Here is a 24,768-nt window from a genome sequence, read left to right on the forward strand (position 1 = left end):
GCCCCCATTTTTCCACCCAGCAGCCCAAGTGATCTGACCAAGCCCCCCCAACTCAGGCCCCGGCCGTGGCTCACTCCAGACCCCTCAGAGCCTTCCCACAGTGTCCTGTCCACCTCGCCCCTCCCTGTCTGTGCTCTCTCCCCGCAGAATGCTCTTGCCCCGACTTCTGACTTAGCACCCCGTCCAACCCAAGCACCCTCTCCTCCAGGCAGCCTTCCCCACTGCTTCCCTCCCCTGTAGGCCAGACTCCTGCCTCTCATGCACCATGGTTCCTTTTCCATTCACATGTGTTACCCCTTATCTGGAATTAGAGACTGTGTCCTTTGCAGCCCAGGCCCACCCCACGGTGTGGTGCACAGCAGCCGTATCATCTATGTATGTTGCATGGATGAAAGTGCCTGAGTTCGAATTCTGGCTCAGTCACCTGCCGAGGTGGGGCTTGTTATCTGATCCCCGAAAATGGGGTAACAATCCTGCCTGCCTCTCGGGCCTCTGAGAGCACTGCACACATCCAGAGTGGCCAGGGCACCGGAAAGTGGCCCGGCCCCACCTGCTCTTGGCTTCCCCGAGGAGGAGGGAGCCCAGGGCCAGGCCCATGTCGCTAACAGGTTCCAGCTGCAAAGTCTGCTGTACAGCCAGCCCTGGACTCGTTGCTGGCCCGGCCATCTCCCCTGCCCACTGCGGAGAGGTTTCTGCTGTCGTGGCGGCCGGCAAGCCTCAGCAAACACATTTAAATCTGAAGTGACAGATAAAGCGATTTACGGCGACAGTTCAGCGTCAGATCACTTCCCACAAGGCAGTCCGCATCCCTGCGGGGCCCTTGCTTGGTAGTCCATCAAGGCGGTCTCTAAATCACTGACTCCAAGCAGCGCCCAGGGACGGCCGGACGCAGGGGTGGGTGGCCGCTCAGGTGGCCACTCAGGTTCTGGCCTGCTCCTTCTCACCAGGCCAGGCTCTGCTGGGCCCTCCAGGCGGCAGGAGAGGATGAGGCAGGGGCTGCCGGTGCTTGGGAGGAGGGCGGTGATAAGCGGCCAGCAGATTCTCACAAATCAAAGCCTCAAGACTTAAGGAGATAGAGCGCCACTTCATGACTTATTTTAAATAAATAAGCTGCTTAAAAATCTCCCTGCGAGGTCGGCTTGTCGCTGTGAAACATGGCTTCCCACCCGTCCCCGCCGCACGCCTGGGCCCCTCAAAGGCTAGCCGACCCGCCTCACCTCCCGCCACCTCCTTGCAGAATTAATTGGTCCCTGCGGCGTTGCGTGGCACTTTGTTCAGACCTTGCTTCTAGCACTTTGTCACATTATACTCTGCTTAGTAGCTCTCGCTCCTGACTTCCCAGTAATCATTTCCTGGGGACTCTCCGTGTGCCAGGCCCTGGGCCCAGGGCTGGACAGGCCTGAACTCCTGTCCTCCTCACCCCTGCCCTGCGGTGGAACTGATGCTGATGCCATTTCTCAGATGAGGAAGTAGAGGCCACGGAGTGGCCAGCAGGGGTGCTGGGACCCTGACCTGCTCCTGGCCACGGTGCGCACAGCCCATGCTCACTGCTCCGGGCTGGCATTGAAACAAAAGATCCCTTCCATCTTTGCACAAAGCCTTTCATCCATCTCTGCCCTGTCCTTTTATGACATGAAGGCCAAAGCCAGGCAGCCGGACCCCTGGGTTGGCCAAGAATGGGGATCTTTCTTTCTTTTTGAGATGGAATCTTGCTCTGTCACCCAGCAACCAGGATGGAGTGCAGTGGCACAATCTCGGCTCACCGCAACCTCCACCTCCCAGGTTCAAGCAATTCTTCTGCCGCAGCCTCCTGACTAGCTGGGACTACAGGCGCATGCCACTGTGTCCGGCTAATTTTTGTATTTCTAGTAGAGACCGGGTTTCACCATGTTGGCCAGGCTGCTCTCAAACTCCTGACCTCAAGCGATCTGCCTGCCTCAGCCTCCCAAAGTGCTAGGATTACAGGCGTGAGCCACCGTGCCTGGCCAAGAATGGGGATCTTTCTTTGTGCCCGGACATGTCCTGCCCAGGACTCTGCTATCTGTCAGGAACAAGAAGTCCACACACACAGGTCTGGTGCACCAGGAAACTCAAGGGCAGGGAGGTGGCCTAGTCAAGGTCACTGCACCCCCGTGGTAAAAACGAGACATAAACACCCTGGAAGCCACAGCACCCCCTAGTGGAGACCCTGAGACCGGCGCTCTCCCCAGACACAGGCCTGAGGTCATAGGCAAGGCTGGAGAGGCAGGCACCGGCTCTGAGAACCTCCTCCTCCAGAAGAGGGGGCCTGCGGGGGCTCCCTGGCTTATCTCCTGCACGTGGCAGTCCAATTTCATTAAGACGGATGCGCCATGCTTCTGTGGGCAGGAGCCGTGGCCGACACAGATGGCAGGAGCCTGAGACTCTCCCGGGTGCTACCCAAGCAAGTGGCCTCAGCTGGCAGCCCACGGGGACAGGGCCCAGGGAGGCCTGCACTGTGCTTGAGGGTGTGGGGGTTTGTCCCGTCCCTGCAACTTCAAGCCCTGCCACCCGCCAGCCAGGCATCCCCACTTCTATGCTTCTGCGCAACCTCCCACCTCACTCCCACCACATCCCATACAAACACACATCACACCACACACACCCTCCATCACCCACACCCCATGCATCACACAAGCACAGACACACACACATCACGCACACACACGCATCACACACATCATACAAATGCATACGCACACCCCACACACATAGGCCAAACTCCTGACCACACACACACTCTATCACACACACCCCACACATCACACAAGCACAGACACAAACATGCTACATCACAAACACACGCACCACACACATCACACACACAGGCCAAACTCCTGACCTCACACACACACCATCACACACATCCCAATCACATCTCATAGCCCAATAATGTAAGAGTGGAAACCAGTCCTGAATTTCAAATGCCAGGAGATCGGTAGGGAAACAGAATCTGATTTTCTTATTTTTATTTGTTTTTTGAGACAGCGTCTCACTCTGTTGCCCAGGCTGCAGTGCAATGGCACAGTCACAGCTCACTGCAGCCTCGACCTCCCAGGCTCAAGCAGTCCTCCCACTTCAGCCTCCCAAGTAGCTGGACTACAGGCATGCACCACCACACCCTGCTAATCTTTTTTAATTTTTTTTTTTTTTGGTAGAGATAGGGTGCCACTGTGTTGCTCAAGTTGGTCTCAAACTCCTGGGCTCAAGCAATCTTCCTGCCTCAGCCTCTCAAAGTGCTAGGATTACAAGAGTGAGCCACCGCCTGCAGCCTCAGAGTCTGATTTTCTTTCTTTCTTTTTTTTTTGAGATGGAGTCTCACTCTGTTGCCCAGGCTGGAAGGCAGTAACACAATCATGGCTCACTGCAGCCTTGACCTCCCAGGTTCAAGCAATCCTCCTGCCTCAGCCTCCTGGGTTCAAGTGATTCTCCTACCTCAGCCTCCCAAGTAGCTGGGATTACAGGTGCATGCCATCACGCCTGGCTAATTTTTGTATTTTTAGTAGAGATGGGATTTCGCCATGTTGGCCAGGCTAGTCTCGAAACTCCTGACCTCAAGTGATCCGCCTGTCTCAGCTTCCCAAAGTTCTGGGATTACAGGTGTGAGCCATCATACCCGGCCCAGAATCTGATGTTCTATTTTACATATATATATATATATCTATATCTATCTATCTATCTATATATATATTTTAGATAGGGTCTCACTCTGTCACCCAGGCTGGAGTGCTGTGGCACAACCATGGCTCACTGCAGCCTCAACCTCCCAGGTTCAAGCAATCCTCCTGCCTCAGCCTCCTGAGTAGCTGGGACTATAGGCACACACCACCATGCCTTATTATTATTTTTTTTTTGTAGAGATAGTCTCACTATGTTGGCCAGGCTGGTCTCAAACTCCCGAGCTCAAGTGATCCTCTCGTCTAGGCCTCCCACGGTGCTGGGATTACAGGAGTGAGCTACTACGTCCCGCCCAGGGTCCGATTCTCAATGGCCTGACGGAGGTCACAGGCAGATGCCTCTTCAGGGAGGGGAAAGAGTGAGGGGGGCGGGCAGGGGGACACCTGGCAACTGCCCTCTCCAAGGATCCCCAGGGCCCTGCTGAGTGGCAAGAGAGATGCCCACAGCCTGGCTGGAGACCCCTTCAACCCCACAGCTTTTCAGGATGGAGGAGGGTAGGGGGTTGGGAGCTCTCCCTGCCCCCTTTCCCTCACAGCCCTCTCCTAGCTCCCACTGCACCCTTCCCCTCCACATCCCTGCAGCTGGACCCAAGCCCAGGCAGCGACAGCCCCTCCCATATGGCAGCAGGAACAAAGAGAACTGCTCCCCACAACAAAATCCAGAAGCTCCGGCGGGCGGCCAGATCTCAAGCTCCCAGCCCAGTGTGACCCACGGCGTTCTCCATGGGCCACTGACGCCCGCGGGGCCAGCACTGCTCCTGGCTTCAAAAATATAAATTTAAAAATCCCCACCCCAAGATAATTGCTCTCTCCTCTGGCTTATTGCGGTGGGTCCGTGGTAGGCACTGAGAAGCAATTATTCACGGCTAATGATTATAATCAAGTCAAATAGAATTTAATGGACACGTATTCTCTTCCTGCTTGAAACTTTACATATGAATTAAGCACATATGGGTTTCACGAGGCACAGACGCAGATTTATGCAGCCCTGAAAAGCCCTGCCGTTGCCGACGACTTTTATTCCACTAATAAACAGGCTGATATATGGGCTCCTGGGAACTGCAATCTCTGCTGCCCCCTGGTGGGCAAAGGGGCTGGGGTGGGAGCCAAGGCCACCCAGGACCCTGGAGGCCTGACCAGTGCCAAAGCCACTTTGAACGCTGGGGTTCCACAAAGCCCTGGACGGCTGAAAGGAGACTCGGGCTCTGTGTGGGAAGCCTGTGTTCAGACCCTGCCTCCGTCATTCCCTGGGATTCCAGGCGGGTACCGGGTCCTCCTGGCTGTGAGAGTCTAGAACAAAAAGATCCCAGGAGAACACACCAAGAGGTGTGTGGGTAAACTGAGGCAAGCAGGGGGAGGTGAAAGCTGATCATTTGCAGGAGGTACCATGTCCCTCGGCACCGCTGGGACAGGGGTGATGCCCAGAACGGCGCTGATGACACCAGTTTCAGCACCAGTGCGAGGTGCTGAGCCCCGATTCCCGCCAGGTGCTGAGTGACCGTCATTTGCACGTCACGTGCATCAGCTCCGAGTGCCCCCAGTAACCTGACGGGTGGTTTCTTCACCACCCTCATTGTGCAGAGGAGGAAACAGAGGCCTAGGCAAGGACACGGAGAAGGGGAGTCCCCAGAGAAACTCAGCCAGCACTGCCCCAGCCCTGGCCCTGGTGCAAATGGAGCTAGCACTAAAGCGCTTCTGATGGAGCTGCTGCATCCAAAACCTGGCGACTCCCAGGGGCACTTAGGAAGCAGCGTTAATCACGCCCACAGCCCGGGTGCAGCCTCCGGAGCGCCCCCATTCCATCTGCACCCATCAACACCCCACCTTGGTCCCTGCACCCTTTCTCCTGGCCCATGTTGCAGCGAACCACCAACCCAAGGGGGACAGAGCTCACGAGATGCCTCATTTTCCCTCCGGCCACTTCGCAGCTCAGCAAGAAGGTACCGCTGCAGTACCTCTCACACGCTTGCCAGTGACTGGCAGGGCTGGAGTACCCACTGGCCTGCCTGACTGCCCCCTCAGCCACAGCCCCAAGGCTCTGCCCTTCTGCTCCAGGCCAGCCCCTCCTGGGCACAGGCAGCAAGAACGCCCTTCTCCCCTAGGCCGCTGTAACGTCTGCCAACCCAGATGTGGCTTTGTCTTAGCTGTGTGTCCTCAGATGGACTAGCAGTTCTCATCCTAGTGGCCCTAGAGAAACACACCAGAACCACCTGCAGAAGCCCAAGGTGACCCTAGCTCTCCCTGCTGCCCTCAGCCAGCCACACTGAGCAGAAACTCCTGCCTACGTGTAACCTGTCACCTGTGTGCCTACACAGGGACTGTGCAGGCAAGGCACCCCCATATGACCATCCAGCTTTGCAGTCAACAGTGGGAAGACGCATAGAGCAAGGTTGCTTCAGGAAACACAACTCAGACCCCATGGACCAGGCCCGGGGCGGCCGAGTGAACTCCCCTCTCCAGATCCTAGAGCCCGTCACTCAGAGATTAACGGAAATGCTCACAGCATCGGCACCACCATGCCCCAGAGTCACTGGGGGACAGCGCTGGGGCCAGGCACGACCGCTACAAGCGCAAAGTGGGGACAAAGGAGACTCGAGAAGCTCCCGGGGGTGCCCTGGGCCTGCACAGGTTAGGGAGGGGCTGGCACGGCAGGGTTTTCCCTGTGAGCTGGAGCCCAAGACGAGAGGACCTGCCCCCCATATTCAGGGTCTGAGAAAGAGGCCCCCCTTCCTCCAATGCTTGGTGCAGATGCCAGGTAAGCAAAGGAGCGAGCGAGCAGGCGGGCGAGGGCTGGGGTTCAGCCGCCACTCAACCTGTTCCAAAAGCCACCTGCTCGACTTAACCAGCCCTTGGCACCCCATGCCAAAGTCCTTTCCTGGCGCCTTTGACCTTGCCAGACAACCACTAGCTGTGTGGAGTAGCAGCCCCCTTCCTCCCTCCCACAAAGAAGCAGCCGGCTCCCATACTCATCACAATAAACTGCCAAGCCAGCAAGAGGCGAGCGCAGGAAGCTGAGCAGCTCCTGTTTCTAGGCTCTGGAAAGCTGCCAGGGCACGGCAGGGGACCTCTCTGCCCCCACTATCCCTCGACAAGCTCCCTCACCTGCCCAGGTCTGAAGCGGGGGCAGGCCAGGCCAAAGGCAGAGGAAGGCAGGCGCTGGTTGGGGCTTCTGTGGCCCCCCAAGGTCAGACCTCCCCGCTGTGGCCTCTGCCTTCCTGGCAGGGCAGCCCAGTTTCAGCCCAGCTCTCCCCCTTCCCCGGCCACTAATGGGTCTCTGTGGAGCAAGGCGCCCCCGACACAGCAGGTCAGGGTTTCAAGGGAAGAGGAGCCCAACTGGCCGATGCGTTGGGCTGCCATGGCGCCAGCAGGCCGTCCTTGCCAGCAACCCGAGCCTCACTGGAGCCAGGTGGCGTCCACCCAGGCCTGGCACAGCAGAGCAGAGCAAAGGCAACAGGGCGGCCACCAGGTCTCTGGTTCAGGCCAGCCACTCACCGGCGTTGACGATGGCGTCCACCTCCAGCTTGGTGATGTCGCTGCGGAGCAGGGAGATTTTCTCATTGAGCTGCTTGTCCTTTTTATACCTGGGCTCCTCCACCTTCACAGCCACCCCTGGAACAAGTAGGGGCCGGGGAGGTCACAGCGAGGCTGCCCACTGCAGAGGGACCCAGCCAGGGCCCAGGGGCCAGGGCCTTCCCTATCGACCTCCCTCCACCTCCAGAGGCAGCCTGCAGCATGATGACTGCTGACCCAGTACCAGGAACCCACACTGAGGAGCACCTACTGCATGCTAAAATCACGCGGGGACTCCTTGCATCTTCACAGCAAGGCCACCAGCAGGTACAGTGCCAATATCATCTATCCCATTTCACAGAGGTAGAAACTGAGGATTAGGTGGGTCAGAGACTTGCCCAGGGTTATGGGTCACCAGGCCTGCTGTCTCACCAACACACCCCGCTGTAAGCAACCAAATCGCAGCTTCAAACCCCAGCTCCCCACAAGCAAGTAATCTCGGGCAGGTGGCTCACCTAACCTAGGGCTCTGTTTCCAACCATACAATGGGGATAAAAATTGCACTTGTTGTGTTAATAATTGAATGAGATGGCCAGGCGCAGTTGCTGACGCCTGTAATCCCAGCACTTTGGGAGGCTGTGGCGGGCAGATCACTTGAGGTCAGTAGTTCGAGACCAGCCTGGCCAATATGGTGAAACCCCATCTCTACTAAAAATACAAAAATTATCCAGGCATGGTGGTGCATGTCTGTAATCCCAGCTACTCAGGAGGCTGAGGCAGGAGAATCGCTTGAACCCGGGAGGTGGAGGTTGCAGTGAGCCAAGATCACGCCATTGCACTCCAGCCTGCACAAAAAGAGTGAAATTCCATCTCAAAAAATAAAATAAAATAATTGAATGAGGTGATACACGCGGAGCACCTGCCTGCAGCAAGCACTCGATACATGCCACTGGACTAGCTCTTCTTGTCTGCACGATTCTCCCAAGCCACAGGTCTGGAGCCTGCCCACCAGGGCCTCCCCCGAGCAGGGCCTACCTTTCGCCATCTCCTTCCATGTCGGGATCTTCTTCAGCCTGACAAAGTCCTTGCAGAAGTAATGTTCCTCCCGCTGCTTGTCACTCAGGCCCTTCAGAAAGGCTGCAGAGGCAGGAAGGAGGATCAGGGTGGGGGCAGAGGAACGGGCCTGGGGCTTGCACCCCCACGTCTCCTTTCTTGCCTTATCCAAGAATGCAAACCAGCTCTTCCTGTCCCTCCTTCTCTGGGCACACAGGGCAGGCATGCTGGGGAAACCTCAGAGGCCCCTAGAATATCTTGTCCTGCTCTCTTTGTTCAGGGAGGGAAACTGAGGTCTGGGGAAGCTGAGGGACTGGCTCAGGCATCGCAGACCTGGGTTGTGATGAATTCAGCTCTGCCACTTTCCAGCAGCATCCACATCTCTCTGGGTCCCCCGTTTCTCCCTGATTAGAACGGGGGTGAAGACGTCCCCTGCGGAACAGCTCCGAGCTTCCTCCCACACACTAAGGCCAAGCCGGTTGGCAGCACTCAGCCAGCGACATTATCCATCAGTCCCACCGCCAGTCAGTTCTGCCCTCACTGTCACTGCATGCAGGCAGCGGGACAGCTGTGCTCCTCCAGGAGCTGCAGGACCAAGTGGACCTGGCACCTGTCCCCAGCATCCCCCCAGGCAGCGGCTGAGGGCTCCCAGCATGACCAATGGGGTTGGAATCGTTCTCATTTTACAGATGAGGAAACCGGGGCTCAGGGAGGTTGGGAGGCCACCCTCACACAGCAGGGACTTGAGTGAGGAGCCAGGCACCCCCCACCCGCTCACAGACTCGGGGTCCACCCTGGCCGGCTCCCCTTGCCTGAGCACTGTCCCATGGGCTCCGCCTTCCCTTGGGGGTGGCACCAGGCACAGAAACCTGGAACCCGTCTCAGAAGGGCCCGCCCCGACCGCGCCGGGCCAGGCTCGCAGCTCGCGGGCTCCCCCTGCTGGCCCGAGGCCGCCTGCACACCCAGGCGCTCAGCCCAGCCTGGCACCCTGGACCACAGGCTCCTGGGATGGGGCAGCCCCCACGGCAAACAGCAAAGGCTACAATTGAGAAACTCAAAAAGCATCAAAAAGTATGTAGAGGCGGGAGAGCAATTAGAGGAGGTGGTGAGAAAGGAAGGACTGCAGCCTGGAAGCTTCTATGCACATGGCGGTGAGGGGGACAGGTAGGTCCCTCCACAAATGTTCAGGGAGGTTGGGAGGCCACCCTCACACAGCAGGGTGTTTTCCCGGCCGGAGTCACTTCATCATCCAGGCCTCCATCTCCTCATCTAACCACTGCTGGCAGTGGTGATAACAACCCAAGGATGCTGAGAGCATTAGATGACAGAACTCATGCAAGGGGCCCAGTCCAGAGTCCCTGCTGGATGCAAAGGTGGGGTCATCACAAAAGGCTAGGCCCACCCCTGGTCAGCCCCCACTGCTGCTCAAGCCAGAGCCACCTTTCCTGGCAGCCACTTCTGCCCCCTCTTCCATAAACATGTTTGGGCACGAGTAGGTCCTGCATTCAGTACCAGGGATGCATTGAGCGGGCTGACCTGGCCCTGGCCCTCGTGAATCTACAACCCAGCTGGGGAGACGAAGCTGGTCCAGGCGCTTTAGTCAAGCAATTCCAATTCTGAGACACACTATGAGACACTCAGGGGCTGGCAGAGGAGTTCCCTGGGGAACCCCCAGGCAGGGCGGCAGGGCAGGCTCAAGGGAGACTCGGAAGAGGCGTGGGAAGTAGCCAGGGCCGGAAAGGGTGTTTGGCAGCAGGAACAGCATGTACGAGGTCGCAGGAGAATAAAATTGTTTGTGGGGTGACAGAGGTGGGGAACTGACTTCATCCCAGGGGCGCTATAACCAGATTGAAAATGCTTTCACCTGGCCAGGCGCAGTGGCTCATGCCTGTAATCCCAGCACTTTGGGAGGCCGAGGCGGGCGGATCACCTGAGGTCAGGAATTCGAGCACAGCCTGGCCAACATAGTGAAACCCCGTCTCTACTGAAATTACAAAAAATAGCTGGGCGTGGTTGTGGGCACCTGTAATCCCAGCTACCCAGGAGGCTGAGGCAGGAGAATCACTTGAACCCGGGAGGCGGAGGTTGCAGTGAGCCGAGATCATGCCACTGCACTCCAGCCTGGGCAACACAGCAAGACTCTGCCAAAAAAAGAGTGTACCATGTGCCTTCTTTCTTTTTTTTTTCTTTTGAGATAGAGTCTTGCTTTGTCGCCCAGGCTAGAGTCCAGGGCATGATCTCGACTCACTGCAATCTCCCCTCCCGGGATTCTCCTGCCTTAGCCCCCCAAGTAGCCGGGACTACAGGCGCGTGCCACCACGTCTGGCTAATTTTTTGCATTTTTAGTAGAGATGGGGTTTCACCATGTTAGCCAGGATGGTCTCTATCTCCTGACCTCGTGATCTGCCCACCTCGGCCTCCCAAAGTGCTGGGATTACAGGCGTGAGCCACTGCGCCCGGGCGCTATGTGCCTTCTTTCTAAGGGGCCAAGGGTACCTCTGCTGGCCCCTCCATCACTAGCATCCCTCGCTTCTCACAGCCCATTCCCCGCCCCCCCTTTTCAAGAGGCCAGCCTCCCTGCTGGGGACGTGGCCCCAGCAGGACCTGAGGAGCAGGCCAGGGGCTCCCATCTGAAGACTCCTTTCTTTGTGTGGGGGTAGGGGACACTGGCATCTGAAAGGAGCATTCCCAAGCCTCCGCTGTCCTCTTCTGTATAATGAGGCTGTGGGAAGCTACCTCCTGCATTTCATAGGAAAGTGGACCAGGCTAGCCTGGCACGTGGCAAAGGGCTGAGCTGCTGGCAGCCAGTACCACCTACCGAGGGCAAAGAACAGGCCAGGGAGGAGAGGCCACTCCATCCAGGCTCTGCACCTCTCATTGGCAGCTCAAATGCCGATAAGTCAGTTAATAAATATTTATCAAGCATCCTCACCTTCACCAAGGTGAGGTCCTGGAGCCTGACCAAGAAGAGGGGAGGCCAGGAAAGCTTCAGGGAGGAAGTGATCCCAATTTCTCTGGTTGGTCCCAGGGGCTGTAAATCACTGGAAGAAATTCCACCACCAAGCAGAAAGCTGCCTCTAAATTTTTCACCTCCCCCATGGGGGCTCTGTCAGCCTGGCCACTCAGCTGCTGCTTTGGCAGGGGACCCCACCTTCCCCCCTCTCCCCAGCTGCCCCCACTCCTCCTCCAGCTGCTGTCCTCCCCCACCGAGCCGGGCATCTCCACCACCTGCCCGCACCTTGTCCTCCCTCCCTCAGGTGACTGGGCATGAAGGTCCCTCCTGCCACCGCTGCCACCTGCCAAGCCCACCTCCCAGAGGACTCACTGCTGCAGGTCCCCCTCCACCAGGCTGTCCTGCCTGCCCTCAAATAATCCCGTTCCCTCCCTCAACGCCCGCATTCCACGCCCCTGCAGCTGCCCCCTCCTCTGCTGTCTTCACTTCCTCCCTCCCATGCTCCCTTCAGTCCACCCAGTCTGGTCCCTCCTTCCAACAAGGTCAAGGTCACCACACCCCATGCAGCGGCCCCTCCTGCCTTCCCTGTGGACAGGAAGTGTCCTTGCTGCTTTCCTCCCTAGGTCTTCTAATCAGTTGCACAGATTCAAAACGCTCTTTAAGCAAGCAACCTCAGGGACTGTCCCTCCACTCTCTTCTGAGCCTCTGACCCCCACAGCGCCTGCCTGCTCTCATTCCCCAAAGCCCAGGCATGCAAAACAGAACGTTTGACTCTTTCCCCCAAAACGTCATTTTTTTGTTGCTCCATTCTTCCCCCTTTTTTACTCGAGGCCCTGCACCAGGGGTCCCTCCCTTTCCATCCTCTTTTGGATTGATCCCCGTGACACCCTAGAAACCAAGCCTTCCTCTCACCCTCCAGGACTGAGCCTTCCTCATGGCTCCCTAGATCCCACAGACGCTCCCAACTCCCAGCTGATCCCCATGTGCATCTCATCCCCATCTGTTCCTTGACCGGCAGCCATGGATCCTGGGAACATAAATCAGGTGCCATCCCTCCTCTGTTCAAAACTGCATTCAAACGCCGGTCCTCTGGCCTCTCTCCCACCTCACTCCCAATGCTGCCTCCCCCACTACACCAGTTCCCCAAACAGCCAGGCTGCTTCCTGCCCCAGGCCCTTTGTATCTGCTGTGCTCTGCAGGATATGGGATAGTTTGCTTTTGTTTACACTTATTCTTTTATTTTTTTTTTGAGACGGAGTCTCACTCTGTCGCCCAGGCTGGAGTGCAGTGGCACAATCTTGGCTCACTGCAACCTGCACTCCTGGATTCAAGCAATTCTCCTGCCTCAGCCTCCCTAGTAGCTGGGATTACACGCGTGTGCCAGCACACCCAACTAATTTTTGTATTTTAATAGAGATGGGGTTTCACCATGTTGGCCAGGCTGAACTTGAACTCCTGACCTCAAGCAATCCACCCATGTCAGCCTCCCGAAGTGCTGGGATTACAGGCGTGAGCCACGGCGCCGGCCCCCTTTCTTGATCTTGGCCATTTTGACCTGTAGGTTCCATAGGGGATCTGCTGTGTTTGCCATCAGATTCCCACCACCTGGCACGGTGTGTGGGCACCTGAGGGTGGCTGAGGGGCACGCCAAAGGTTGAGGGCGAGTTTGCTAAGTACAGAGTCTTCTAGGCAGAGGAAACAGTATGTGCAAAAGCCCAGAGGTAAGAGGGAGCCAGAGATGATCCCCTAATTAAAAAAGAAAAAAAAGAGAGAGAGCATTTGGGTGGAGAAAGTGAGGCCAGTCGGTCTCTCCAGGTCTGCCTCCCCGTCTGAGGATGGACAGATGCTGGTGGCAGCCGGCCTAGACCCAGGCTGCGCCTTTTCTTCTGTTATAGGTCCCGCCAGGTTTGGGCTCATGACCTCCCAACACCATGCTCAGTTTGAAGCCTTGGGTTTTCCCATCTCTGGAATAGGGACAAGGCAGGCCTTCCCTTGCTAACACCCAGGCTTGCTGGGAGGGTCAAAGGAAAAGGTGGCTGTGTGCTGCAAAGTGCGGTCTACACGCCAGACACACTCACTCCTTCCTGGCGGCTAAATAACGCCCAAAGAGAACAAAGCAAACAGGACAAAATTGTGGAGAACTTTTTTTTCCAACTTGGGGACACAGCAGCCGGAGGAACTTTTCTAATTATTTGGGTCCCCAGCATTTGGGGAGACCAAGGCAAGCCAATCACCTGAGCCCAGGAGTTCGAGACCAGCCTGGACAATATGAAGCAACCCCATCTCTACCAAAAAATACAAAAAATCAGCTGAGCGGCCAGGCATGGTGGCTCACACCTGTAATCCCAGCATTTTGGGAGGCCGAGACAGGTGGATCACCTGACATCAGGAGTTTGAGATCAGCCTGGCCAACATGGTGAAACCCCATCTGTACTAAAAATACAAAATTAGCTGGGTGTGGTGGCACATGCCTGTAATCCCAGCTACTCGGGAGGCTGAGGCAGGAGAATCGCTTGAACCTGGGAGGCGGAGGTTGCGGTGAGCTGAGATCACACCATTGCACTCCAGCCTGGGCAACAAGAGCAAAACTCCATCTCAAAAAAAAAAAAAAAAAATCAGCTGAGCGTGGTGGACATGTGTCTGTAGTCCCAATTGCCTATGAGGCTGAGGCAGGCGGATCGCTTCAGCCTGGGAGGTCAAGGCTTCAGTGAGCTGTGATTGTGCCACTGCACTCCAGACTGCCCAACAGAGCGAGACCTTGTCTCTAAATAAATAATGAGTCCCCATATTTGTCACCTTGCACAACTGTGACCTCCCCACTGCGAGGTCTTGGCATGCCACTGTGTGGGCACTCCCAGACGGCTGGACCTGTGGCCAGAAAGTCAGGTACCCACCGTGATGCTGGCGGGACTGGCGGGCTGGGACCCGGACGGACCCCAGAGGCCTTGCTGAAGTGTCTCTGGCTGGGCAGGCCCTGGGAATCCCATGGAACTAGACCAGCGTGACCAGAGACACCTCAGGTGCCCTAGCAGATATCATCTGGCAGATGCCACCACCTTGTTCTAGAGAAGAGGCAGAGTGACCTGCCCCCAGTCACACATAAGCGAGAGGAACCTGGACTTGCTCCCACACTGCCCTCCCTAAGCATGGTAGCCTGGTCTGAGTGACCCACAGCCCACAAAGCCCCTTCTCTCCAGCAAAGCCCACAGGATGGCTCCACTTCCCAGAGACAGCATGCTGGCTCTGCCATCAGCTGGCTGGGCGCCGACCTTGAGGACATCTGTCAGCCTGTCCCTTCTAGTCTATGGACCCAAGTGCATGCCTCAGAAGGCCAGCAGGCCAGACAGCATGTCTGTCCTCACCACCAGAACAAGGCTGTGGCCTGGCTGATCCCCAAAGAGCTACACACTGCACTGGTTTCTGATTTATGGGGAAAGAAAAGGCCAACTGCGCCCATTCAGCATCTCACCTCCATGTCCTCTTATCGGCAATCCTCGCTCGCCAGGCCCCTCTTCGTTCCCCCTGGAGGAGAAACAGGGGCCTTAAGCCAGGAACATGCCCCACGCATTTCTGTGTTTTTTTTTATTTTTTTGAGACAGAGTCTCACTCTGTCACCCAGGCTGGAGTGCAGTGGCGCGATCTCGGCTCACTGCAACCTCTGCCTCCTGGGTTCAAGCAATTCTCATGCCTCAGCCTCCTGAGTAGCTGGGATTACAGGCATGCACCACCACACCCAGCTAATTTTTTGTATTTTTAGTAGAGACGGGGTTTCACGATGTTGCCCAAGCTGGTCGTGAACTCCTGACCTCAGATGATCCACCCGCCTCGGCCTCCGAAAGTGCTGGGATTACAGGCGTGAGCCACCGCGCCCGGCCTTGCCCCACGAATTTCTAACATTTCCCACCTCCTCCTGTAAGAAGGACAAATGCAGACTTAAAGCACAAGTGAGTTTTATTTTATTTTTTATAAAAGATGTAAAACATGCATTTTCATTTTCTTTCATTTTTGAAGAGGCAAGAGTATTTCACAGTTCAGTGAGACAGGTGTTGTAAAAAGATGTCCGCAGTAAATTTTGATGGAGAGGCCTGACCCCGGACAAAGCTTCCAGCGGCTCCCAGGCACAAAAGCCAAGCAGGAGGAAGCAGCCTCCGCCAGAACCATAAAGTGCAGCGGGCGAATGGGAATTCAATGATGTGCTTTAAGAAGTGTCTTTATGGCACTTTGCAAGATGGTGTTCAGAGAGGTGAGGGCAGGCTGGGGCGCCAAGGCAGGGCTCCTCTCAGAGAGAATGCCAGGTGGGCAGGGCTGATAAAGGCTGGGCTCCCAGAATGTGGCGGCATTTAGACTCGGTGGCAGGGGCATTAATCACCTGCGCTCACCGGCCCGCAAGAGCAGGGTCTTGTCAAAGCCCACAGCTCGAGCAAAGGGGAGATGGAGCACGCAGCACCTTGGAGCCCCTCTCCTCTACCCTGCCCCCTTGTCTCTGCCCACACCAGGGCATTGGCAAGGCTGCGTCCCCAAAAGACAGGTGGGAGAAGCCCCCCGACTCCCAGGGGTACCTGGAAAATTTGCCAGTGCTGCAGTCAAATCAGATAAGCCATCCACTCTGGATGAAATCCCACGGGGGCTGAAATTAGCCCTGGCTTCTGCACAGTGTGGTGTGAGGCTGGAGCGTAGCAGCCCCACCTTGAGTCACCAAGGAGAGGATGGCTTAGGCTGTGCATGCTCAGGGCCCCAGCACGTGAGACAAGCCTACAAGAGCCCAGTGTCACCACGGCCAGCACAGAGCAGAGAGAGGAGACAGGCCTGAGGGCCTGAGGGGTGACAAGGAAGGGGAGGCTGCTGGGACCCATTCTGGGCCATGATATATAAAATCGTTTCTTTTCTTTTCTTTTTTTAATTTTATTTTTAGGAGAGACAAGGTCTGGATATATTGCCCAGGCTGGTCTCGAATTCCTGGGCTCTAGCAATCCTCCCACCTTGGCCCCTAAAGTGCTGGGATTACAGGCGTGAGCCACCACGCCTGGCCCAAAGTGGTTTCTAATGTGATTCCAGCACAACCTCCAAGCAGGTGCCATTGGTCCCATTTTATAGATGAGGAAACTGAGGCTTGGAGAGCGAGGAAGCAGCAGCACGTCTCCACATCTGACAACAATGTCCCTGCTCTTTGTGGCTCACAGCTCTGCCTGCCAGGGGCTGTTGGAACAAGGACCCAAAGCCAGGCCCCTCCTGTGATGACACAGCGCCAGATACCAACAAGGGCCCAACCGTAAGTCCCGCATGCCCAACTGCCTTTACAGTGAGGGTGTTTCCATGATCTTCTGATGAAAAGGCACTCCCGGGGGGATAAAGAAGTGCCTCAAAACTGAGGGTATTCAATTAGAGAAAGTAGGGTGGGCACAGTGACTCATGCCTGTAATCCCAGCACTTTGGGAGGCTGAGGTGGGTGGATTGCTTGAGCTCATGAGTTCAAGACCAGCCTGGCCAACATTGCAAAACCCCGTCTCTGCAAAAAATAGAAAAATGAGGCCGGGTGCAGGGGCTCACGCCTGTAATTCCAGCACTTTGGGAGGCTGAGGCAGGTGGATCACGAGGTCAGGAGTTCGAGACCAGCCTGAACAACATGGTGAAACCCTGTCTCTACTAAAAATACAAAAATTAGCCAGTGTGGTGGCACAGGCCTGTAATCCCAGCTACTCAGGAGGCTGAGGCAAGAGAATCGCTTGAACCCAGAAGGTGGAGGTTGCAGCGAGCCGAGATTGCACCAGTGCACTCCAGCCTGGGTGACAGAGCGAGTCTCCGTCTCAGAAAAAAAAAAAAAATACAAAAATTAGCCGGTGTGGTGGCACAGGCCTGTAATCCCAGCTACTCAGGAGGCTGAGGCAAGAGAATCGCTTGAACCCAGAAGGTGGAGGTTGCAGCGAGCCGAGATTGCACCAGTGCACTCCAGCCTGGGTGACAGAGCGAGTTTCTGTCTCAGAAAAAAAAAAAAAATACAAAAATTAGCCGGTGTAGTGGCACACACCTGTAATCCCAGCTACTCGGGAGGCTGAGGTGGGAGGATTGCTGGAGTCTGGGTGGCAGAGGCTGCAGTGAGCCAAGATACCACCACTGCACTCCAGCCTGGGCAACAAAGTGAGACTCTGTCTCAAATAAATAAATAAACAGGCCAGGCACGGTGGCTCACTCCTGTAATCCCAGCACTTCAGGAGGCTGAGGCGGGCGGATCACCAGAGGTCAGGAGTTTGAGACCAGCCTGACCAACATGGAGAAACCCCGTCTCTACTAAAAATACAAAATTAGCTGGGCATGGGGGCGCATGCCTGTAATCCCAGCTACGCGGGAGGCTGAGGCAGGATAATTGCCTGAACCCAGGAGGCAGAGGTTGCGGTGAGCCGAGATTGCGCCACTGCACTCCAGCCTGGGCAACAAGAGCGAAACTCGGTCTCAAAAAAAAATAAAAAAATAAATAAATAAAAATAAATTAGAGAAAGTAACCCCTGGCTAGTAAAATCAGACACTGCTGAAGTGTCCCCAAAAGACTGAAAGTCTCCCAGCCAGGAAGATCCAGCCTGAAGGTATGTACATACCTAGAGGGAGAATGGGCCCATGGAAATGACCGTCAGCCTGGAGGTAAAGAAAAGGAGTGTCCAGGGGGAAGCTGAATTTGGCCGTCAGCTTGGAGGACAAGCTGGGCCATGAGCTGGGCATCCTTACATGGGTCCAGAGCAGGCACTCAGCACTGCATATAGATGGAAATACCGAGCAAACGCCCGGGAAAGGGGATCCTTGTGGGTGGGCTGACCCTTCTCAAACAGGGAAGCTTACCTGCCTTGCCCAGGGCAAGGCTTCCAAAATCACTCAACCAGCCCTGGATGAGATCGCATGCTCTGAGCAATCCTAAGATTACAATTTGGCTTCCATGAGGCTTTCCCATAGGGAGAGGAGGCTCTGCTCAGGCACACCTGAGTTTTCAGACCCACTGCCATTATATTTCCCCACCACGAACTGCACATATGCCTTCTGACCTATACGTCAGTCTCTTGTGAGTTTGGTTACTGTGTGCCAGGCTTTGAGAGAGAATCCTCTCAGGCAGACAAGTATTTGGAGGCCTATCTAGGTACAGCCCTGAAATGAGAGCACATGTCCATCAAAGACATGGAGAGAATGTTCAGGAAGCCAGGCACAGTGGCACACATCTGTAATCTCAGCGCTTTGCACTTTTGCAGGCGGAGGTGGGAGGATCACTTGAGCCCAGGAGTTTGAGACCAGCCTGGGGCAACATAATGAGACCCTGTCTCTGCAAGACATTTTTTAAAACATTAGCCAGGCATGGTGGCACATGCCTATAGTCCCAGCTACTCAGGAGGCTGAGGTGGGAGGATGGTTTGAGCCCAGAAGTTGGAGGCTGCAGTGAGCTGTGATTGCACCACTGCACTCCAGCCTGGGCAACAGAATGAGACCATATCTAAAAAAAAAAAAAAAAAAAATGTTCAGCACAGTTTTATTCACAAGACACCCAAATGCCTATCAACAAAAGAGTGGGGGCCGGGATGGTGGCTCACGCTTGTAATCCCAGCACTTTGGGAGGCCGAGACAGGTAGACCACCTGAGGTCAGTATTTTGAGACCAGCCTGGCCAACATGGTGAAACTCCGTCTCTACTAAAATACAAAAATTAGCCAGGCGTGGTGGCGGGTGCCTGTAATCCCAGCAACTCTGGAGGCTGAGGCAGGAGAATTGCTTGAACCCAAGAAACGGAGGTTGCAGTTAGCCAGGATCGTGCCACTACACTCCAGCCTGGGTGACAGAGCAAGACTCCATCTCAAAAAACAAAACCAAACAAAACAACAAAAGAGTGGGAAACAAGCTGTGGTACATTCATATGCTGGAACACTATACAGCAATGAAAAAGAGGGAACCATTGCCACATCCAACAACAAGGACGAACTGGCCGGATATTGAGTAAAAGGGGCCAGACTTCAAGAAGAGACAAAATGAACAGATATCACAAGAGTGATTAGCTCCAGACAGTACCAAGTAAAAAGAGGCGACTTCTGGCGTGATGCCAATGCTCTACCTTTTGACCCAAGTAGTGGCTGCACAGTTGCATACACTGTGCACTGAAGATCTCTACACTTGCAGCACTTGACTGTCAAATGTAACTTGGCTGAAAGTGTGATTTGAATGTAACGATGAAAAGTGTAGCAGTCTTCAAGGGCCACGGCTCAGACCCTAATCAAAGGCAGAGTCCAGCTGGGGCAGCCCCCCAGATCTCCCATAATGTGATGGCTTAAAAAATACACTTGGCCAGGCACAGTGGCTCACACCTGTCATGCCAGCATTTTGGGAGGCTGCGGTGGGCGGATTGCTTGAGGCCAGGAGTTTGAGACCAGCCTGGGCAACATGGTGAAACCCAGTCTCTACAATAAAGGTTTTAAAACATTAGCAGCCCATGGCTCACACCTGTAACCTCAGCACTTTGGGAGGCCGAGGTGGGTAGATCGCTTGAGCTTAGGAGTTTGAGAACAGCCTGGGCAACATGTCAAAACTCTGTCTCTACAAAAAAATACAAAAAATTAGCTAGGCGTGGTGGCGTATGCCTGTAGTTCCAGCTACTTGGGAGACTGAGGTGGGAGGATCGCTTGAGCCCAGGAGGTTGAGGAAGCAGTGAGCTGAGATCTCACAACTGCACTCCAGCGTGGGCAACAGACCTTGTCTCAAAAGAAAAAAAAATTAGTTGCACATGGTGATGCGCACCTGTACTTCCAACTACTCAGGTGGCTGAGGCAGGAGGATCGCTGAGCCCAGCAGTTTAAGGGTGCAGCTAGCTATGATTACACCACTGCACTTCAGCCTGAGCAACAGAGCGAGACCCTGTCTCAAAAAAAATTTAAATTAATTTAAAAATTTTTGGCCGGCCACAGTGGCTCACGACTGTAATCCCAGCACTTTGGGAGGCTGAGGCGGGCAGATCACGAGGTCAGGAGATCGAGACCATCCTGGCTAACACAGTGAAACCCTGTCTCTACTAAAAAATACAAAAAATTAGCTGGGCGTGGTGACGGGCACCTGTAATCCCAGCTATTCGGGAGGCTGAGGCAGGAGAATGGCATGAACCCAGGAGGAGGAGCTTGCAATGAACCGAGGTCGCGCCACTGCACTCCAGCCTGGGTGACAGAGCAAGACTCCATCTCAAAAAAAAAAAAATTTAAGAAAATTGGCCAGGCCCAGTGACTCACGCCTGTAACCCCAGCACTCCGGGAGGCCGAGATGGGCAGATCACGAGGTCCGGAGATCAAGACCATCCTGACTAACACGATGAAATCCTATCTCCACCAAAAACACAAAAAAATTAGCCGGGCGTGATGGCACGCGCCTGTAATCCCAGCTACTGGGGAGGCTGAGGCAGGAAAATCACTTGAACCCCGGAGGCGGAGGTTGCAGTGAGCTGAGATCACACCACTGCACTCCAGCCTGGGCAACAGAATAAGTCTTCATCTAAAAAAACAAAACAAAACAAAACAAACAAACAAACAAAAATTAGCCGGGTATAGTGGCGGGTGCCTGTAATCCCAGCTACTCAGGAGGCTGAGGCAGGAGAATCACTTGAACCCGGGAAGCAGAGGTTGCAGTGACATCATACCACTGCACTCCAGCCTGGACAAAAAGAGTGAAACTGTCTCAAAAAAATTTTTTTTAAGAAAATAAAAACACACCTTCAAATTCTTTGAGATTCTTTCTTTCAAGAGGTAGAGCCTAATTTCCCTCTCCTGGAGTATGGCCAGACTCCCTGACTCGATTCTGACCCCTAGAATAAAGCAGGAGAGACTTCGAAGACGAGGTCACAAAGAAGGCACTGCAGCTCCATCGGGGTCTCCTCACGATCCCTCTCGTGGAGCATATGCTCTAGGGGAAAAGCTTAGGACATCTATCCCATGTGAGACACTCAAGCAGCCCCATGGAGAGGCCCCAAAGTGACCAACCGAGGCCTCTCACCAAATGCCATTTTATGGGAGGGAGCTGTTTAGGAAGCCCATCCTCCAGCCCTAACCAAGTCCCACCCGGTCTCAGACGGAGGGAGACCCTGAGCTAGAACCACCCAGCTAAGCTTCTCTCAGTTTCCTGATCCTCAAGAGATGGAGAGAATGCAGGTTTGCTGTTTTACGCCACTAAGGTTCGGGGTGTTTTGTTACACAGAAATAGATAACTATTGGGGGATCTCCACATCTCACCCCCAAAAGCGTCCCTCTAACTGTGGCTTCAGTAGCAGGCAGAGCCCCAGACCAGCCCCACTCCTTGGGCCTGGCCCACTGTCACTCAATAATGGGTCTGGAATATCATTACCCAGCTGGATGCCTCTTCTCAGGCCACCACCCCTGAGACGCCTCCTCTGATCTCCCCAGCTCAGGTGGCCCCATCTGCTATGGTGTCTTCACAGCACTGAGGTTACCGGGCCTTGTCTCAGCTGCTAGAACACATTCTTTACAATAGATGCTTTGTAATCCTCACACCAGATTACAAGCTCCATGAGGGCAGGGCCCTTGCCTATCTGACACATGTCTGAGTCCCCAGCCTGACCACCTAGGGGGCGTTCAATAAAAGTTTGCTGCATGATTGGAAATCCCAGCTCGAAGCAAAAGGGAGACCCCAGTGACAACACAGCAGCCCAGGAACCCCAGCCCCATCACAAGGTCTGGCTGCTTTCCTGGCACCAAGGAGTGGGGCTGTGGGGGCTGGATCCTAAAAACAGCGGCAGCCCTCGAGCAGGTGCCTGGGCACCTTGTCTCCGTAGCTCTTTCCCACCCTCCTGGGTTGTTGTCCTCTGAGAGAGTGCTCAGGGGAGCAGGGGTCTCTGTGGGGACAGTGGCTCCCCCTCCAGGGGTCTCTGCCAACCCCAAACACCTCCTGCTGTTCTGGGGCAAGGGCCAAGTGCCTGACAAGTTCTCCATCTGCTCACGGGCTAAAGTCGGTGCTTTCTGCCGTCACTTTTAGATCCTGGCGCAGGCCACACAATTCATGTCAGGAGTAAATCATTTTGATTTCCACCTCTGGTCCCGAGAAAGCCATCTTCTCTTCACCCCTAACACCGCAGGACCCCCCCATCCTGCCTGCCCAGCCCGGAGGCCACACCTACTCCACCACGGAGGCCCAGTCAATTAGCCACTTCCCTGCACTTTTGAAAGGGGATCCAGCCGGGAAGAGTCACAGGATCCCAGGAGGCAGGCCCTGAAAGGCAGGGGCAGCTGGGTGCCCGGCAGGGCTATTTGGGGCTCAGTAGCGGCAGCTTGGGTTCTCTCCCTCCCCAGGCCCCAGATTCATGCCCCCTCCAGGAGCAAGAGGAAGTGGTGTGATTCTTGAGGGGTGTCATCAGTTGTCACAGGGACAAGACCCCACCTCTGCCCTGCTCCTCTAACCTCTGTTCCTGGCATGAGCAAACTGCTCACGAGTGGCCAGAGGCCAGCGAGAAGGGGAAAAGGGCGCCAGACCACGTGCCCAGGAAGGCATCAGAGTGCGGGCTTGGGGTGGGGTGGAGGCAGGACAGGCCAGCCCAGGAAGGTCACTTTGTGAGGTTACGTGCCCCACCAGGTGGGACGCCAGCCCCGGAGCTGTTCCCTCAGCCCATTCCCAAGCACTTAAGAACCACACTGTGCAAAGTTTGGAGAGTCCGGGATCATAACCTCCACTTTGCCACCAGCTCCGAGTGACCTTGGGGAAGCCAGCTGTGGCACTCGGCCTCAGTTTCCCTCCTGCACAGGGAAGGAAGTTGGTAGGTCCTGCACAATCTCTGGGGTGCCCTGTGACCCATTCCAGTGGGGTAAGGAAGGCCGCCTTCCTCACGCTGCCCCCTGCGTGGACACTTGGACCTGGTCTTCTGGAGTGAATTGTTCTGTGGGGCTGGGAACACGCGGGGGGGCGGGGGGGGGCTGTCAATGGGGAGGAGGGGTCCGTTCCAGGGCAGATGGGGCCTCAACTTCCCCAGGTCTCTCGGGTGGAAGGGGCTGCTCGCTCGTTGGGGGCCGCCCAGCCGGGAAGCTCCACGTGAGGCCGCCCTCTCCCTCGCGCCCCCTCGTGCTTACACTTACATTTCGCCTCCTTCCAGTCGGTGGAGGTGCTCAGGTCCACCTTCGCCGCCATGGCCAGGGGGGCCCAAGTGCGCACCCCGGCTGTCCGCCCCACCGCCGCCGCCCCCCACGCCCCAACTCCCGCCGAGGTCCGCGCACGGCGGCCGAACACGCCCAGGAACGCCGGGGGACCGCACGTGCTGCTGCGGGTCCTCGTGGCACCCGCCAAGTGTCCGGGCCGGGGGCGCGGGGGGACCAGCAGCTGCCCCGCCGCGCGCAGCTGTGCCAGGCGGCCGGACAGTCGGCTCTGCAGAGACATGAGCGGGCGGCGCGGGACGGCTCTCCGCCCACTTGGACTCTATTTACGGCGCTCGGGAGTGTCTCTCCCTTATTTACTTTGGGACCGGGTGGCGACTGCCAGCCAGCGGCGACCTGCTCGGAGCCAGCGGGAGGCGCGGCCAGAAAACCCGGGAGCGCCGCTGGGCACCCTGGAACTTGTAGTCCGGGCCGCCGGATGGGCCCACGCACTCGTATACACACGTGCGCGCCCGCCCGGGCTCCCAGTGTCGCGGATGGAGCCACGCCTGAGCCCTTCCGACTTCTCCCGTGGCCGCCAGGCGCCTCCCCTCCGCGAGACCTCGGCCGCCTCTAACTTTCTGGTTGGCTGAGCGTCGGCTTCCCCGGCACGGGCTGAAGCCCCCGGGCCTTCCACGCAGCCCCGGGCCCCTCTGCCGCTCGGCCCCGCGGCGGAGCAGGCGCGCCGGCCGCTGCGTATCGAGCTGGGAGAGCCTGGCGCGGCTTCCGCAGTGCCGAGCGTTTTGCAGCCTGGGAGACCCGGGCTTCTCTCCCCGCGGGTCAGCAGGGCACCGCCTCCACACCCCAGCCTGCCCTCCTAGGGACAGGTGCGACGAACGCGTAAATCCGGTTTGGGGACTTCTCCCCAGAGCCTCTGCCTTCTAACAGCCCCGGGGCCAAGGCTCAGCTGGAGCAGAATCTAGGACAGCTGGGGAGGAGAGCCGAGGGTGGAAATAGTGGAATTTGGAGGCAGGAAACTTAGGCTTCAAGTGGCGTTCAAGGGTGGAAGGATTGGGGTGATGTTTTTGTGTGTGTCTGTGTTTTTTTTGTTTTTCTTTTCTTTTTTAAACAAAAACCGGCCGGGCGCGATGGCTCACGCCTGTAATCCCAGCACTTTGGTAGGCCGAGGTGGGTGGATCACGAGGTCAGGAGTTCGAGGCCTGCCTGGCCAACATGGCGAAACCCCGTCTCTACTAAAAATACAAAAATTATGCAGGCGTGGTGGTGCATGCCTGTAATTACAGCTACTCGGGAGGTTGAGGCAGGAGAATCACTTGAACCCGGAAGGCGGAGGTTGTGGTGAGCCGAGATCGTGCCATTGCACTCCAGCCTGGGTGACAGAACAAGACTCTGTCTCAAAGAAAACAAAACAAAACAAAAAACACGAGGATGGATTTTTAAGTACTTTTATATATTTT

General features: G+C 56.0%; 1 protein-coding gene across 6 annotated transcripts in view; it reads right to left on the minus strand.

Moving 5' to 3' along the window:
* MACROD1 (mono-ADP ribosylhydrolase 1) overlaps positions 1–23,878 on the minus strand; it is a 170,191-nt gene extending 146,313 nt beyond the window's left edge. The window contains exons 1-3 of one of the 6 annotated variants that reach the window (XM_063608535.1): positions 23,297–23,878; positions 8,241–8,342; positions 7,188–7,304 (exon numbers count right to left, since the gene is read on the minus strand). In XM_063608535.1, coding sequence (XP_063464605.1) covers positions 7,188–7,304; positions 8,241–8,342; positions 23,297–23,594 — 517 coding nt within the window. In that variant the 5' untranslated portion in view covers positions 23,595–23,878. The remainder of the gene's footprint in view (positions 1–7,187; positions 7,305–8,240; positions 8,343–23,296) is intronic. The other 5 variants (XM_063608534.1, XM_034932856.3, XM_008953947.6 and 2 more) reach the window with 5 other exon arrangements.
* Between the last annotated feature and the right edge of the window lie 890 nt (positions 23,879–24,768).

The sequence above is a fragment of the Pan paniscus genome, chromosome 9, assembly GCF_029289425.2.
Source record: "Pan paniscus chromosome 9, NHGRI_mPanPan1-v2.0_pri, whole genome shotgun sequence".
Classification (NCBI taxonomy): Eukaryota; Metazoa; Chordata; class Mammalia; order Primates; family Hominidae; genus Pan; species Pan paniscus.